Genomic DNA, 19,044 nt, shown 5'->3' on the forward strand with positions numbered 1-19,044 from the left:
GTAAGATTTAAGTAAGGTATAGAGCTGTTGAGACTGTCATAGTTGTGGGCAGGCAAATAACTGCAATCTGTACACTAGGGAAAATGGTCAAATATAAAAAACCCCAACACAACAACACAGAACAGTGGAAGTCAAGTACCTGTAAGATGCAAATTCTCCAGGCTGAAGAACCTACATTCTGCTGAAATTCCCTATGAAATAGGTGACTATTTTATGAATTTACCTCTAAAACTACCAGGAAAATACGACAGATGAGAAAGAGTCCATACTGTTGTATGGACTACTAACTTGTCCATAAATAGCTTCCAGTTTCGACTTATTTATACAAAATATGAGGTGGCATCTTTCAAAACTACATCACAATATAAAGTAACATTTCTAAGGCTGGTACATGACAATGTGATGTCATTTTGTCTGCTAGTCAAATATAGTTTGTCTAGTTACTAATCTAACATTTTATAAGTAATGCTGAAAAATAGCACAGGTGTTTTGCTGTGGACAGCATTTGCATGTAAAGATGTATGTAAAATTTGCATGTAAACATGAGCAATAAGAAAACTTTTGTGTAATTAATTAGTAGTAATTGATATTCTGAAGAACCTAGAGCTTTCTGAAGAAACAAATCTATGTTTTTCATCTTTCTGTGAACGATTTATTCCATTTACTTTTTTGGTTGATATTATTACTTAAAACTACTGGCCTATTTTTAGAACTATTTTTTGAACTGGATAATTTTTTAACATTTTAGAATTGTGCCATAAACTTCAATCTTAACTGCACTTAAAAAGGGTAAAACACCTGCGATTGCTTGCAGAGCTTTTTTGGGGCAGTAGGGAGAGAGAGAGAGAGAGAAAGATGGTCATATAATAATAAATTACTTTTCTGCATAGAAAATATTTGAAGACTTGCTAGAAGATTGCACTTTTTTCAGTAAAGAATAAAAATAAGCTGGAAAAGACCCTATACCAATCTAAACCTTACATCCTGCATTCTGTAGGGTGGATTTGTAGGCTGTTCACATTTCCTTGCATGCACAGAGCACTCACTGACACCCAGGGAATGGGAATGCAAACAGAGCAGAGACTGTGGGAGAGAGGTGCAGAGCAGAAGCTTGCATTTTGCTCCATATTTATGTTGGCTGTTACTTGTAATTTGCCTTATTTAAATTCATTAATTATCAGACTCTGGAGATTTTTTTTACTTTCTTTGTGTTTACTTTTCATGTCAGTATGAGAATAGCCGTGCTGAGTCTGACTAAAAATCTGTCTAGCCCAGTGTGTGGTCCTCAGCAGAGCAGGTGTGGATGCTGGGGGAAAGGAATATGAGCAGAACAAGTGCATAGCAGTGCTTATCCAGGATACTGGATTCCTCCATCTTGTACCTCAGGAATCTACAGAAACATCAGTGGTATCTTTATATGGTGTCTTCATCCCCCTCATAGGCTCTCTGCACCCCTTCTCCTGCTTCAAGTCACTCCTGCCAACATAAACCTGCAGTGCTTATCCAAACAGGTGACTCAGTAGAGCTATTCTTCTGAGATATTCAAAATACGCTTATTGATAACAGGCCAGCAGGCCAGCTGTATCGCTTTCATTGCCAACGTGTTTCAGGCATATAACCAGAAGAGGGAGCAAAACTGCCATATTTTAAAAACATTTAAGAAGATATGAAACAAACAAATCCTCCCCCTGCCATAAACAGTCCTGGAAAAAAAGCCTTGATAGTGGCTTAAAAATAATATATTTACTTTGTGATATTTAAATATACTTTACTAAATATTCAGATATACATATTTAATGTACCATTAATTGACTGTATTTTTTCTTCTGACTCATCTGGTGCATTTAAGTTTTTCTGGTGTTTCGTCATGTTTTAAAACTCTGTTGTATTTATAAAAGCAGCAACACGATACTTTGCTTTTTAGCTAAAAGTAGGCTGTGACTTTACTAAGTGATATTGCAACAAATACTCTCTGTGACCTTGTTTGAGTACCTCTACAATTTTTCTTTAAAATAAGATTCAAATCGATTTATTCCCCATATAGAGGGATCCACTAGTAAAACATTTGAAAAATAAGCTTAGAACAGAATTGATGGGATTTGCAGCTAGGGAATATGATGAGAAGAGATTGCTACTGGACTAGGCTTGTTAAGTGATTTACAGCTACAAATAATTAATGTAACCTTGAAGTCAATTTGAAGAAAACCTTTCTGGAGTTAAGGAATAACCTACACTATCATTTTTGTTACACTAGTAATGATAATATTAAATGTAGATATGTGGCGATATTTTTTATTGCCTACCTAATTACTTCCATTAAAGTTTAATGTATTCCCCCTGCAATCCCAGGGAATGAAGCCCAGCCCAGGGTTTTCTTTCCAGAATGTGTAGTTCAGTAAGGAAGATGAAATCAAAACAATAAATAATTAAGATATGTCAGAATTTTTATTGGAATGCTCTGTTAGTTAAAACAACGATAGAAGTGATGCTTACATAGCCATTTATGAACAACAATTTCTTTATTTTAAAATATTATTAACATATCCCCTCATTCATTTGTTGATTTGGCACAAATTTGCAAACTGCTTTCATGCGAAGAGGGGGGGTGGGTGTGTGTGAAAAGGGGTGGGTGGGTGGGTGTGAGGGTGTGAGTGGGTGTGTGCACACTCGCTGTTTGTCTGGCTCATAAAACGCACAAGGGAGAGGTGCTGTCCCTGCCTTTATACTGTCCACACTTTACCAGCATTTAGGACAATGTTCTGAGATGCAAGATCCAGATTCATTTCAGTCTTCGGAGGAAACACAGATCATCACGTCTCAGATGAATGCCTTGAGCTCTAATGTACAGAATCATTCTGTAAAATATTCTCCCAGTGTATGGAGGAAAAAATGTAGATCCACTGTTACTGTGTCAAAAAAGGAAGCTAAAAAATGGTGTCCTTAGATTTGCTGTAGAATGTTACCTGGAGAGACAGGAGGTCTTGCTCTAAATTTGTCAGAAAAAGACTCCACGTGTTGTTATTTGTCTTCAGATATTGCACAAGTCTAGTTCCTGTTACAGCAGGGCAGGGGAACATCAGCGCTGTTTTACTGAGGCATCTGAAGGTTTCTCTGGTGTAGGAGCAGCAGCAGGCTGTCAGAAAGCCTTCATTGCTTTCAAGTATCACTTGGAGCTGGCCTTGATGCCATTAGCAGCATGCTGGTGGTGCAAGGTGGGACTGGATTCATTCCAGATGTAATGTGGTACATCTGGGACAATTCATGTATCCTAACTTGAAGCCATTTGCTATTCCCTAGTAGAGGTTTGACACAGCTGAGAATACTTCTCTCTGTGTGAACTCTTGAAACTGATGGCTTTTTCAAATTTTGTTACGGACTTCATTTTGTAAATTAAAACTTGTATAACATGAATTTAGCCTTTTCTATGTCTTTAATTCTTCTTCTTGTATTTTTAATGCATGAGTTAAAGATCTTGAGATTCTGGTTCAAAACGTAGTTTCTCAGCTTTTGACAGTTTATCCCACTGTTCTAATAGCTTATTATTGTGCTACTTTGTGTTTAAAAAACACTAGCCAAATCCACTTTTGACTCATTTTTACAGTGGTTGTCAGCATAAAATCTTAAGAACATAATTCCTTTCTGAGGATTCATCTTATAAAACTAAAAATAGAAAGAAGTTCTGAGGATTTTTCATTTCAGGAAAAGATGACTAAATTAAGTATGTCCTAATGAAAAAGTGAAGACTTTATGATAACCTAATTAAAAGTCTAAAACTAGAAATGCACTGATAAAAATTGGTTCACAGAAATTTTAGGTGCTGAAAAGAATAAAAAGCTGAGTGGATTTAATAAAAAAAGACAAATACAAGTAAAAGAGAAAGTATACCAAAATGTTTCAAGGAAAAGGTAATTGTGAAAAGGGCTATTACTGTCTGTAGTATGGAGAAAAGAAAGGAGGAGGGTAGTATTTGCGTAAGAAAACTCCTCATCATTAGCATCTGGTATTTTGCTGCGTCATCTTTTACTTCTGCAATTTGCTGCATCGTTCCAGTTCAACTGCAACATTCCTGGTGCTAAGTTGGCATGTTTAGAAATTCAGAAAAACTGGAGATATGCATCTATTCTTATCATATATTATTTTCATATTTTTAATATTTTTCATATTGAATATTCTGAACAAAAATGTAAGAAGTGCTGAGGTTGAACTTAACACTAGATGTACTGGAGCACACCACCTCCCTCTCCCAGGCAGCCCAAGTTAGTATCATTCTCAAGAGGGAATGGCACACAACCAAGTGTCATCCTGATGTGCAGTGGGGAGAGCACGGCTACATAATTCCCTGTGCTGGGCAGTGCCCAGGGGGTAGGTGCAACCAGTGGTGCATCTAATGAAACAACTACATCTAAAGATTGTACCTTTCATACTGATGGGAAAAATCTGGATCAGTGCAACTGTCAGGTCCTTCTAGCCGCAAAGGTGCATCAGATAACTAAAATATTCTGACTCAAGAATCTCATATTTTATGTAATCTATATGAGGTCTTTTGGTATAAATATTCAATAATTTTACACTTTTCCTTATACATAAATCAAAACTGATTATCACAATAGAAGAAAGATTGACGTTCATTTGTATGGGAAGTGAGAGTGGTAAGAGGTGAATGATGAATTAGAAAACTGTATGGTTTCTTTCTAAATATTTACAATTTGACCAAAGTTGGCTTTGGTTAAAACAAGCAGGGTGTAGATGGTGGCCCTTTGCCTTGGGGGCAGAAAAAAAAAGATATTTTAGAGACTATAATGCATATTTATCTAACCGCAGAGGATATGGGCAGCACTGACATTTGGCATTTTGCTTATTCATCAGCATCTCTTACTAGTTCCGAAACAGAAAGCTCTCGTTTAACAACATATTATCTTAGCTTTGTAGAGCATGGAGATGGAAACAGAATTCGAAAATGGTGAAGAAAGTGTTAAATGTTGGAGTAAATCTAATGGCTATATCTATTTTTATTTCTTAGTTGAAATAATAACCATTATGAGACAAATTCTTGCAACGTTCTAGAAGTCAATGAAGTTTTTGACCTGATCTGGAGTACCTCCAATCTGCATATACTCAAATCTAAGAGTTGCACTTAACTGCTGATAAAATTAAGCAACCATTTGAATTTAATGCTGACATGGTGTAACAGTAAATAAAGCTGTAGAAGGATGATCATTGGAACCTTTTCTGAAAGGTTTACATGTTCATACTATCAGTTTTAGTATAAACATTAAAAAGTAGCCTGTTTTGCTTTTTATATTAGTTCTGTTTGTTTGTTTGTTTGTTTTCTTTTTTAAAAGTTATCACATGGCAAAAATATTTATTCAGAGAGTCATTTTTATTTGATGTTTATTTCGTCATGCTTGTCAATTCAAGTGTTATTATAGAAACACTTCTAGAGTGCTCCCAAGTGGATTAACTATATTCTAGATATTTAGGTCTCAAGAAATTAGCAAGGCTTAGGAAAGCTTTTCTTTTTGTAGAGAACTTTGGTATGATAAGTGACTTTGGTGACTGAGCAAACTACAGTTTATAGGTTCAGAACTGGATCAGGAGTTCTGAGAAAGAACTCTGATTGAGAGGGTCCTGTCTTCTAAAACTGCTATAATGCTAGCGTGGAAATCATTCTGGGCTTCTTTATACTCTTCAGTATTCAAATTACTCTGTATATATTCTGACAAAATCCAAAATTTTTATTTTATTCTAAGTATCTCCACTATTTGACGTAAATGATTGTCTCATGCTGTTTTTTCCAAGCGGTGACTATTCCGTAAAATCAAAGATAGTTTTACTAAGGTCATTACATTTTTTTTGTGTGTTAGTTAAGAAGATGCTTCAGGATTCATCCAAGAAAAAGGAAGCATAGATGGCATCAGTAAATATTTTATTGCTAGATGTGTATTTTCATCACATTTTTGTTAAGAAGAAACATAATAAGATTTTATTTCCACAGTTTGGAAACAGAATGTTCCTTTTGAAATTTCTTATTTAGTACTTACTACACATAGTACTTCAAAGATGACGGTTTCTGTTTCAGCGTGCGTATCTGTGGTGTCATTAAATCATTATATTGACAATTTTATTGATGTATTACTTGAAGCCTACAACTCATTTTGAAAAATCAAAGCCACCTTTTATAGGACACCAGCCTGTCATAGAACAACAGCCACAGATAAAAAGGCTACAGGATGCCTACAGATAACATTTTTACATATTTACATTTTAAATACCAGATATCCATCACTCTCATTTAAAAAGGAAAAAAAAAAGTTATAGGCTAATATCACTTTATGTCAATATAGAATCATTATGGTTGGAAGAGACCTCAAAGATCATCAAGTCCAACCGTATACCCAATGCCACCATGCCCACTAAACCCACTAAACCATGTCTTGAAGTGCCACATCTAAACGTTTTTTGAACACCTCCAGGGATGGTGACTCCACCACCTCCCTGGGGAACCTGTTCCAGTGCTTAACGACTCTAACAGTGAAGAAGTTCTTCCTAATATCCAACCTGAACCTCCCCTGGCGCAACTTGAGACCATTTCCTCTTGTCCTAGAATTTATTTTGAATGTATAAGATTGAAAATGTATTCCATATCTATCATATTCTTCTTCATCAGTGGCTATTTCTGTGACCGTAAAAGTGGTTATATCTGTGGGCAATGGCTGTGAGGAATTTTGTGCTTTGCGGGATCAGCAAAATAAGCAGATTCTCAACAGCCCAAAGCAAGAACAAAGTTTAGGGTATTGAATCTGTCTAGTTAATTGGTCTAGATTTGGTTTTGGCATGAGATACTGAAAGGTTTAACACCTATAGTATTATGCTAACCACACAGTTTAATTGTCAGAAGATGGAGAATTAAAGTGTAGACCAAAAATATCTGACAACCTCAGTCTAGAGAATGAAGTCTCTTGTCTGGAGGAAAGTGTACTCTCCTCCTGAATCAGAGTGCTCTTATTCATAGCTCTTTTTCTGAGCAGTTAGGTCAGAAATGCTGGTTGCAGGGTACAGGATCCATAATTATAAAGACAGTTTTTACTGCACAACTTAATCTGCTAAAATAAAAATTGACTCTAAATCAAAGGCCAGATTTAGAAAGTAAATCCAACCTAGTTTTGGCTTAACAATTCAGTGTTAAAAATTTTTTGTCAATTTAAAGTCAACATACATGATTGCTTGCTCAGTTTGGGTTTGTTTGTTTTTAATTACACCTCTGCAAAGACTTTTTTACCAAAATATTTTAACTTCCTTTTTAATTTACAGAAACACAAAGATACTGTAAGCAGCTATAGAATAAAGGGTACTAACTTTTAAAAATGGAAGAAATTATTTTTTAAATAATCTCCTGGCTTTTTATTCCAATTGTTAAATATCAGAGCAGAATACTTTTCAAATTACATAGATACTAACTTTCATATAATATGTTCTGTTCCATGTTTAAGATGTTTACTAGTTCTCCCCACCACAGGCCTCTAAATTAAAAAACTAATCAAAATTTTTGCCATGTTAATGATAGTACATTTGTTTAGATCAAGTTGTCCCAAATGATATTAGGTGTCTTATAATGTAAGTTACATAATATTTCTGATTTTTTTTTTTTTTTTTTGGTTTGTGCTAGAAGTTACATGGGAGGACCAGCAGAAAAAGGTGAATGGTACAATAACTGATGGCAAACCATTGCCGAAAAAGAAACAACATTCTGAGCCAGGTTTGTCAGGGTTTGGAAAACCACATGAAAGCATGAGACTATAAAAACACATTTCATGCTTTTGTAATGCGTGTGTGCTTGATGTACCTTATTTTTTTTTTCACTTTGGTGTGAAACTTTTAGTATGTAGACACCACTTAGATTACATAGTTCTGTTTTAGAATAGCCAAAATAGATCTGCTTTTGTAAACAATTGTGTTAGAATGCACATGCATTAGAAAAGAAGTGTTCTGGCACAATATTAGACTTAGCTTGCTTTTTAGTTTTGAATTTTGTGATGATTTATCTATGTGTGCAAGCCTCAGGAATCCAAGTATGACTTATGCTGATTCTTACTTAGTTGACCAAACAAGGTATCTACTGCATGTATGGTGGGAAATTCATCTTCTAAAGGCTTCAATCTGAAACCTTCTTGCACCATCACACATGGCAGAAATAATGATCCGATGTAATTTTTTATACCAGCTGCATTTTGTATCTCTATACGACTGGAGTTCTCAGATCTAAGCGAACTTGTCCTTCCTCTGTCCTGTACATGAATGGTTTTCTTCTGAAACTAAAAACTGTCACAAACTTTCTTCCACCCCAAACGTAAAGTGCAATTCTTCAACTCTATCTTCATTCCTACAGATGCATAGCAAAACGAAGTAAACCTAGTAATAAACATGATGACAATGATGATGATAAATAATAGTATTGTTCTCTCCTCTGAATCAGACAATAAAAGATCCTAATCACATTAATTTATGCACTTGCAAAAGGCATTGTGATATGGTGATAAGCACACTTGAAGGAACAGTAAAGAAAAGAAAAAAGATCTTTATATTGCAGGTTTTATCCTATATTTAGAGGTTGATCTGTATCTACTCAAGTGAATGGGAATTTTTCAGTTCCGAGAATACTTAGTTTCAGTTTTGGGCTGCAAATCTCTCTCTATTAGGCATATTAGTTGTCTCACTTACTCTAATAACACCACTTTTCCCAATCGCACAAGTTAAAGTTTACAAGATTGGCCAGCTGTGCCACCTCCTAAATTAATGCTATAATCTCAGCTTTAGGCTCACCTGCATGCTTATCCTTTCCAAGTTTTTTATTGAAGCTGAACTATTGTACAGCTGAAAATGCAAGAGTCAGAACTGAAGAAAATCACCAAAATCTGGATTGACTCTGAAACATAGGAGTTGGGGGATCTAGCTGCAAAAGGCCAGACCTGCAGTTACCTTTCCTTTTCCTTGACTTTTTAATGCATCAGAAGAAGTTACAGGATAAAATAAGTACTGCTCATAAGGCTCAGGATCAGAATGTAACGTATCTTCTTTTCCAGCTGAGTGTTTTAACTATTGCATGATAGATTCAAAATACAATGTCTACAAATCTTCACTGCTGCCTTTCCAGGGCAAGTTCTGCAGAATAATGCCTCTGCCCAGACTTTTCCCTTACATAGTAGCTACGTAAGAACATTATGTCCATCTCCCAGCTGAGGTGAGCTTAGAACTGTGGTCTAGGCAGATAGCACATTCACAGTTATTAGCGATACTTGTTTAGAGCTACCTTCCCCATTTTTTTAGAAATGGAAGCTATGTTTTGTTAGATGGCTGCTCTTGGGGCATTCTAGATTTTGTAACATAAAAGAAATCTTGCAATTGTAAGACAAAAAAAAAAGATGTAGAAGAATAGAAATCAGAAACAAACATGGACATGAAAAAGTTGTCACTTTAGAAGTGTTTTGTATATTAAAGCAGCATTTATCTGGTCTTTATCTATTTTCCCTCTGGAACAGTACCACTGATCTCCAGTGCTGCAGCGAATACACAGAATTGGTTTGGAAAACCACAGTCACAATTGCCGAAGTCTAGAATGGGTACAAAGTTGAGTAAAAATTGTGTTCTGCACTCTACAGACCTAGGTCTTTCTGTAAGGGCTGATGCCTGATAAGAGCATAAATTCTGCTCTGATTTACATGATCAGTAATGTCTTCCACAGTATGTTCACATGGGACAATGATCCGTGAGGCAGAAACGTCTGAGCTAGTTCTGAACACTCTACAATGGGCACCAAATAGTGTATACCCGTATTCCTAGGATGCTTTTCCAAATTGATTCTCTCTGTTTGTCAAAAAGCCCTATGTACTAAAGCGGTAGAAGTGGAGGAGTACCAGCGTAACGAATGCAGCTTCCAGGATTTGCATTATCTGCTATATGTGGCACGCTACTGTCCCCTATAGACATCCCTATATCATTGCAAACACTTGGTTCATTTTCAAAGCATAGCAGTCAGGACACCTGGAAGGAGGTGCCATAACACTGTACTTAGCCTTGGATGTTGAGATATATTGTATCTGTGTCCATGATCTACCAGTGATGTAGAATCTACCTAAGGAAGCTTCAAATTCCTTGAAACTTTCCAATATGGGATTTACCCTCTGCATAGGACTGTGCTTTCTTTCATCTGAGAATGCTTTAAATGTTCTGTTTGCACAGAAAACAGCAAGGTGATACTAATACAACTTCGTCCCTGGCTGCATTTGACAGTCTGCACAGAGAAGCAAGGAGGAATACAGGCACCTCATATTGCTCTTGCCCTGTTTTGATTGCCTTTTCATACATCACTTTTCTGCTATAGCCTGTTATGGAAGCATGTCCCATTTTTAAGTTCAGTTTGTCTGTTAAGAATTTAACCTAACCAGTCACATGTAAATAGCCATGGCAGTATTATAGCTAAGAAAATCTGTGAGAAAAAATAGATATTGATTACATGAATACATTGAGTGAAGAACTGAGACTGTGAGCAAATTGTCAATAAAAGCATAAATAGATAATAAAAATAATTCAAAATAACAGAAAAAATAACAGTAATACTGTATCACATGAAACATTAATATTCAAGAAATATACATGACTAGAAGTGAGATCAGCAAATTAGTTGAATTTAAGGTCATTAAACAAAGTAGTAAAATGTTTCAGGCTTTTCAATAGAAGATGCTCATAAAATTCCTGTTCCTGAATATCAGAAATCAATGTGTTTTCTTAACAGTGCTTGTAATATCTAAGTTCTGAGGCAATTTGCAAAGCTATTGTTCTGGGTATTACAAAGAGTCAATTGTATTTATGCGAAGATTTTTAAGGACTGGAAAGGTAAAATTGCAGAATCATAGGTAAGCATAGCATCAAAATTCAAGCCGTCTTGAATGTGTGTGCCCTTTCTTTAGCTGGTGTCAGCACTCTGTCAGACAATACTGCATTCTCAGGACACCACCGAATCAAAGAGCATGTGGAATAGTTATTTGTTCCTATGTAATGTTATTAAGCATTTCTACTTTCAGCACCCCTCCCTCTGAGTTCTAATAGATGGCATATGAAAGAAAGTGAATAAAGCTCTGGTCCTCTAATCACATTTCCTTGGTCAATGAAGAAAAAAAAAAAATAGCACAACACACAAACATTTTCACATGGTTTTGCAGTTTTATATGTGAGGCCTTAAGAGAAAAAGTTGGAAAAGTAGGCGGCTATGGGTAGGGAATGTGTCCTGTATTGACAGAGATGAGGTTAGGCAATATACTGTTTTTCTTAAAAAGCAATTATTTTCATCTGGTATCATCACTAGTCTCTCTTGAACACATCTGGGTTATTTAAAGGGAGAAAGCACATAGTTTAGGGTACCAAGGCAGTGATACTCATTTCTGTTCCCTGCCAACTGTTTTTGAAGTGTTCGATCAGTCTCATTATCCAAAGTTTTGGAAGCTGAATGCAGCAAAGGAAACACTATTGTTTTTCCCCTGTTTTTCCTACTTGGAGACAGTGGATTTGATAGTTATTATCTGGAAACCATCCTGTAATGGTTTCATTATCATTGCCTGTTGAGAAGATTGCAGTGTCATCAAATATCCAACCTTTGCCACAGACACTTTTAATCTCTAAGCAACAGTTAAAGAACAGAACTATGGGAAAGTGCTGACATATTTTAATATGATTGACCAAAAGGAGACAGAATAGTTGAAATGGATTTATACATCTTGGAATGGAATGGAGTAAAAAAAATGGAGTGTCCTTGTAAGTATTTGGGGGAAAGCCATATTTCTTTAATATAGTACTAAAGTTTTAGAGAAATCATAACACTGGTAGGTTAAATACATCAGAAAATACAAAGGTAATGTGTTCTTACAAATGTTAAGTCTATATATATATAGATTGGCTTTCAGTTTGAAGGGGTTGTTTTATCCATGGAAGACTTATGTCTCTCTCATGGGTGGAAGTATTCTTTGATTATACATAGACAAAGCTTTTCAGAAATAATTTTAATGTGACTACAATTTGTAGTTTATCTATTGCCATGGAATCACTTGAAGTAGTAAAACAATGGTCAAAAATAATTCAAAACAAAGTGGTGGTTATTTTAAAAGAAGTTTGTAGTCAGAATTGAAAGTATGATAGATTGAAAATTATAAAAAGGGAGGTACGGTTAGAAATGGGGAATGAATGAGGCTGGAAAAGACAAAGTAATGATAGAACACAGAGAGAGAGAGGAGAGCACACTACTATTTCATATAAATGACAGCATGAGCATTAGATAAATCAAAAATTATGGTTAAAGAAGAAGGCTGGTATAAAATTACCAGCTTGTGAAAAGGAGAGGAGCAGAGTGGAAGCATGGACTAGTTTATGATTGCTGAAGAGGAAAAGTGACTGGATAGTAGAACAGTTTTCGAAAGAAATGGATTGGGAAAGGGAAGAAGAAAAAGTCCATGGCCCTGATGCAAGTTTCAGTGTGCTGCAGAAGTGCTGGGGAAGAAGGTACAGAAAAGGATCTTATGAGGATGGTGGAATCTGAAAACAGTGAAGTGGGTAAAATTTACAAAAAGAGCTACGTATTGAATCTATGAGAATCTTTTAAGCTGTGACAAGTGAGGAGTAATGTAGATTCAATATATGATATGACTAATTGTTTTCTTGAAAAGTGAGTGTTTGCACACTTTTCAGGGAATCTTCTTGCAATTAATAAATTATGTATTTAAAACAGATAGTCCTCTCATGTATTTGCTTATTTTAAAATTTGCTTTCATTTTTTGCCTATACCACTTTGAAAGACAATGTGCCTAGTTTGTACAAAAGTAAGAAAGAACTGGATTCAAGAGAGAAAAGGGGACTCTCTGAATGGGAATTGCAGTCCCGGTGTGAGTAGGGCACAGATGTAGTCAAATATTGCACTTCAGTGTTCTAGCCAAATTACATTAAATCAGGGTATAATTGCAATTTATGATGGATCACAAATAGTGAGGTGGCCTGAAAATGTCTAACAAACCACACGACTTTTGTATATATCATTTTACTGCTTTTTAATGTTTTGGAAACCATTCCTGCAGTCTTAAGTATGTGATGTCCTGAACAATCTGATTCTGTAGGTGGTGACACTTCTTGACATCACTAGGATGAGAATAGATTTAGAATAGGGAGATATCTGATTTAGGATAGCTCATCTATCCTTTATTGACAATAGAAAGTGTATTTGTATCTATGCTCTTAGGTATATTTTCTGAAGTAGTATTGATGTTTGACTACCTAAATCACCTAACTTATTAGTGAGACTTATTATCTTTTCAGGTTTTATGGTATTTCAAATCCAATGTGTAACTATAGTGCATTAATATTTTGAATTGTTACTGTTTTGGTTTTTTCCCCATATAAAATTATAATGAACTTTGTTCAGAGAGACAAAATCAAAAAAGCTCTCTCTCTGAATTCCTCATTTAGTTTATCACTTGAGACTAATGAAAAAGTAACAGAGTCTACATGGTTTCATTTGATTTATAGAGTTCATGCTACTGAGAATATTTAAGATTTCTTCTTCTATGTTGTTTTCTACCTTCTCTATTATCCTTGTCTTTGGGTAGGAATAACCCACATTTTCCATATTTGTATTGTATTTACCAAGCATTTATTATATATAGCAATTTTATATATATGCTATATTGCAAAATTAAATTTATTGCTTCTGTTCTCCCTGTATTTTCTTTATGCCAGTTAGTCCTCTGCTTGTATCTTTGAGGAAAAATGTCAGCATCTGTCCAGTATATGGCTGTGATTTTATGTGTTTGGATTTACACTTTAAGATAAAGAACTCACCTTTAACTAGTAGGGAATTATCTCATTAAAAAAAGATTCAGAAGTGTGGAACAGGCTTTGTATCTACAGGAAGGGTAACTGGAAGATGTGGCTTAATGCTATTAAAGAAGATTAAGGAAAACTGATTTTATTCACACTCAATGTAGTCACATAGCCTTTCACTCTAAATCTTCTTTTAACAAATATTTGTGCTCTTAACTATTCTCCTATCTACTCTTCCTCTTTTATCTGTATCCTTAGCATTGCAGAGTTTGAATGGTGTCAGGAAACATCTTTCCTGAGAGTTAGATGCATTGTGTCATTCTTCAGGTCTAATCACATCCAGACTAATGGCATATATTTATGGAACATACAGACTCCATGGAACGTTTCTGTCTTAATGTCTCCTCCATATCTTAACATTATGCCTGTTTGATTGTGCTATTGCACATCTATTTTGTGAAGGGTCTCCAAAAATGCAGCTTTCCAAATCTGGAAGTCACAGAAATTTCTAAGACCATGTATGCAGTGAAAGATCTTTGTTTTTAAGGAGAAAACTGAAATTAAGAAAAACCTTGAGGGAAAAAAAAAGAAGAGTAATTAACTTGCATCTCTTTGTCTTATGCTGCTTTTAGAATTTCAGATGGGCATGTTTGCTGTGTAAGATTTTAAGCATGTTTTTTTGAACAATAAGTTCCTAAATACTTCTCTTTAATCAGTGACATTACTTACAACGAAAAGTTCTGTATCAAAGCATGACAAAATAGATGGTACTTATTTTGTTTTATTCAGACTTGCAGTGCAATACCTGGTTTTCATTTAATTTGTAAGTTTATTCATTGAGAGTCTCGTTTGCTTCTAAATCTGTGTATAATACCCTTATACATACCACTCTCGTATATCAAGATGAACAATTGATCCAAATAAATGCGAGTTCCACAACAAAGCAATAACTATGCAGATGAAGACTGCCTATTGACATGATGTGAATTTAATAGAATTTTATTCCATGGTTTTGTTCTTAAATTTTAATGTATTCCCATCAACAAAGATCTATTTTTGTGGATTACAAGCTACAGAGACAGAGAATATTCAAACTGTTGTTTGTTACGGCATGGCTTCTTAATCAGGAGGAGATTGCTTCATATAAGTGCAATTGTGTCTAAATTAATTGGTCTATTAGTACTTCCTTCTTATCATTGTTAATTAAAAGAAGTTGGTGCATTACCATTCCACAACTTCTACTAATTCATTAATATTTACAAGAATTAATACAAAAATATTATAAGCCGTTTATCTCAAGAGATGAGACATCAGCTGAACAGGTATCCACAGTGAGAAGATACCTGTTATCTTCCATTTTCCTCTCTGGCTTCTATTAGAATTATTCTTCTAATATATTTGATCAATAAAAACTAAAAACTGACAAATATTTGTAATTAAAAATTCTTTTTGTTTGCCACTTTGCTGTGTAAATAACTTTTTTCACAAGAAATACTTTGCATAAGGACTTTTAAAAATGCAGTTTTAAAAAAGTGTTGGTACATGTGACAGATATGCAGCCAAATACTGGTCATTTGGTTCTAAAATCTTCAAAGGGAACTTCCCTGGTGTTCAATTGTGTCCATGCCTTGTTGCCATACCAGGCATATTCCTAATTTGGAAATAATGTGATTCCAAACATCCTTTGAAAATTTCTTAAGAAGGATTTAACTTTCTGCACTATATGTCTCAAAGCTATATATTTTTATGGATAATAAAAATAATAAATTAAGTAAAGGGGGTCATGATAGAGACTTTTTAATAACTGTTTTTGGCATAGAGAGCTTGCTTCAGGGCTATAGATGTGTAACAGAAAGCATTTTCAGAAAATGTTAAGTAATTTAACTGGGTTTTGGTGGTGGTAATAATGATTTATTTATTTACACTATATTAATGCAAGCTGTAATACACCAGGGAGAAGTAGATCTTTGTATTTGCTTATTTTTATTTCATCCTATGGATTCATTATACTTGCACAGATAAAAAGATATTTATGCGCCATTACTTTTTTTTAACATGTGAATACATAGCATCCTTTCTCAAAACTGTCAGCCACTATAGTTTCATATTACATATCTCATATATACTAAGTATGTGTGTTCATTCTGTAAGGAAATTTAATTGCCTTAAAATGCATTCTGAATAGGTATGTTACAATCTGCTTGTGTTTACAACATTTTGGTACAATCTTGGCATTTGATAGTAGATAAAAATTATTATCTGCCAGCTATAGAATAAAATTGTTAAACTATAGAACACAGTGGTTATCAGATGAAATTTAGTGTTTTCTTTCATTTCGTTTTATTGATTTATATTGCTTATTCTAGTTTTGCGTTTTTCAGTGATATCTTGATATTGACTGTAAAATGTGGATAAAATTATAGCATATTTTTGTGGTGTATGATATTTCTGGAATTCTTAATCTAAAATCTGCAGTGTTAATGAATTATGAGCAATGTTTTGTGACTCATTAACAAACTGCAAGTTGCAATTAGATCAGGGCTTACAGATAGATATCTTTTTTTATTTCTGATGATTTTTGGAAGAATGCATTTGTTCTACTAGTGATGGTAGCTTTTAACTTGCATGCATTTCAGTAACTTAGAGTTTTGTGAGATGAGAGTAACATTTGGTTCTGAAAAAGTATCTCCTGAATTGACCATGAGAGTTAATACCTATACATTCTCTTTTCTCACATTCTGTATTTTGATCTTGATAATACTGCCTTTGGCAGAGTGTTACAATAATGCAGTCCTTTCCAGAGTGTGTTATGTGGATTCTGAAATTCCTGAGTTTGTATATCCTTTTGAAAAAAATCTGTTTTCTGCTTTGGATATGTGAAGTTTGGTTCAGCATAAATTACAACAATTTAATAATTGAAAAATCTAATAATAGACTTCCCATTGGTGACGTTAAACTGAATGTTCAGTACTTGAAAGAGAAATATAATGCTTGTATTCAACTAGATTACCTTCCAAAAAGTTGAACAGTCATGAACAAGTGTTTATGCTAGTTAACATACCTTTTACTATCCAGCTTTTTCTTCAGCTTCATTGCAAGGATTGACTTTGCTGTCAATTATAACTTTTATTATTTCCTCAGCTCCTATACTAACCCTGTCTTTACTGTTCTTTTTCAACAACAGTAGTTTAACCACTTCTTCCTCAGCTTTCTTTTCCTTCTGGTGTCTGTGTTATTTTTTTCCCCATTTACTAACTCTGCTCTGCAGACTTCTCTCTAAAACAATTTTTGGCCCTTTCCCTCAGTGTCAGTTTTAACCTTCTGAATACATCCTCTCACGCCCATCTCCTTTGTCTATGTCTGTACATTACACGATGTGATCACAGAAGAAGTGGAATCACCAAGGAGAAGAAACTCAGGTCTGTCTCTTCTACTGCTTTTCTCTGTGTTATTTTTTCATTTTACCTTTCTTATAGATTTTATCACAGCTCACCTCACATACTTTTCACTCACTTCCCCCTCAGTATATTTAAATATTGGCAAACTGTAAGAATTTAAGATGCTTATGTAATTTTATTACATATAAACTATGTACTCTACAAAAAGTGTTAAAAGGTAACTAATGACGTGTGCTATACCTTAAGACTTTAAACTGATTCAATTTCTATCATATCAGTTCTTATTTCCCATCTCCATTATCTGTAAATTAGCCTTTAAGCTTCCAACTAGCACATGAAGTTCTTTTTATCTTTGCATTTGAAAACTGCTACAAAAATTTTGGAAACTCTGATAAGTAGTTATTTTTCACCCTGGGGAGGATATAATTTGAGAACTGAATAATTTTAGTAAGTTAAATTTCATGCACTGGAATTTCAAACTCAGCTTCAATGAATAAAAACTATTTCGAGTAGGAGTCGTTAGTGATGAAAAGCTATTGTTTCATGACAAAAAGTGTAAAACATAAGGTTATGATAACAAGAGAGAGCAAGAAGTCAAAACATTGAAGGAGTTCTGACTTAGCTGTATTGTTCATGGCTTTTCTTTCATATTGTGCATTATTTGTGGTTTCTTCATGCATATCGAATTTTAATCTGCCATTTTACTGAATTTTCCATGTACTTTATATTACTGGCAGAGAACTAATATCTAGCAAGGCATCCTAGCTCTGAAAATTCAGTAGTTGTTCACACTTCCCTGGTTGTTCAGTTGTGGTATGTCAGAACAACAACAAAATTCCTATATTTAAGTTAAGTAAATTCACCTATAAAATTTAAATTTTACAATTATTGTGTCAAAGCTCTAATTAATTTCCTGTGCCTCTGCTATTTTCCCAACAAATTAGAGAAGCCACTTGGATGCCATTTAGCTTCTAAAATCTGAAGCAGTTTTTGGGTACATGGACTGGTGCATTAAACTTAGGTGCTATTTAATCAAACATTTTTGTCTTTTCTCTAGTATGGCTGGCTCCTTCAGAACTCAGTTTTACCTTTGGTACTACTCTTGTCCCAGTGATTATTTTTATGGAATCTTGCAGATGTTACTTGCTGTGGTTTTCATATCAAACAAATCTCGAGACAGAAATCACTTAAATTGCAGGTGAAAATCAGTTGAGAGTGGATAAACAAGACAACTAGTAGTGTGATCTGAATCCCATCTTCTGTAAATCACCACTATTAGAAATTATTAAATTATGCTGTAGAAAGACTGAGTTTACTTACCTTGTGCTTACAATCCATTCCTAGTTCCTGTGCAGCGATTCTGAATCTCTTTCATTAAAAAAATTAAAATAGAGAAATGGGTGACCCGTTTCCTAGCTCTTAATAATAAAAGAAAAGGAAAGTTGTGGACCTTTTTATTCATGAACCTTCCTCTGAGTTACTGATTGAATCAATATATTGAACTGAAATATTGACTCAGCCCATCTGATTCTTGGGGTTGGAAGAAATCAGACCTTAAAATGGTATCTAGCGTCTCAGAAAAACACATTTTTTCATCACCTATGTTTCTTGAACATATGTGAGAAGGCAGTACCTGTGTATTATTAACTTTTTGGGACTTGCCAATTCAGATGCACTTTTGCAAAACACTGTTTAGCTCACCAACAGTGTTAAGTAAATGTATAGGCACTGATAAATTTAACTGTCTAGCACAGAAATGCAAAAGCATGATCAGCAGTGCAATTGCAAA

General features: G+C 34.6%; 1 protein-coding gene across 1 annotated transcript in view; it reads left to right on the forward strand.

Annotated features, from left to right (window-relative positions):
- The window catches only part of LOC104169657 (regulating synaptic membrane exocytosis protein 2), a gene marked incomplete at its 3' end in the record, with an annotated part of 130,956 nt that overhangs the window by 98,917 nt on the left and 12,995 nt on the right, over window positions 1–19,044 (forward strand). Inside the window, exon 17 of the mRNA XM_009710635.1 lies at window positions 17,235–17,276. Coding sequence (XP_009708937.1) covers window positions 17,235–17,276 — 42 coding nt within the window. The remainder of the gene's footprint in view (window positions 1–17,234; window positions 17,277–19,044) is intronic.

This window comes from Cariama cristata, unplaced genomic scaffold (genome assembly GCF_000690535.1).
Source record: "Cariama cristata isolate BGI_N322 unplaced genomic scaffold, ASM69053v1 scaffold3982, whole genome shotgun sequence".
NCBI classification, from domain to species: domain Eukaryota; kingdom Metazoa; phylum Chordata; class Aves; order Cariamiformes; family Cariamidae; genus Cariama; species Cariama cristata.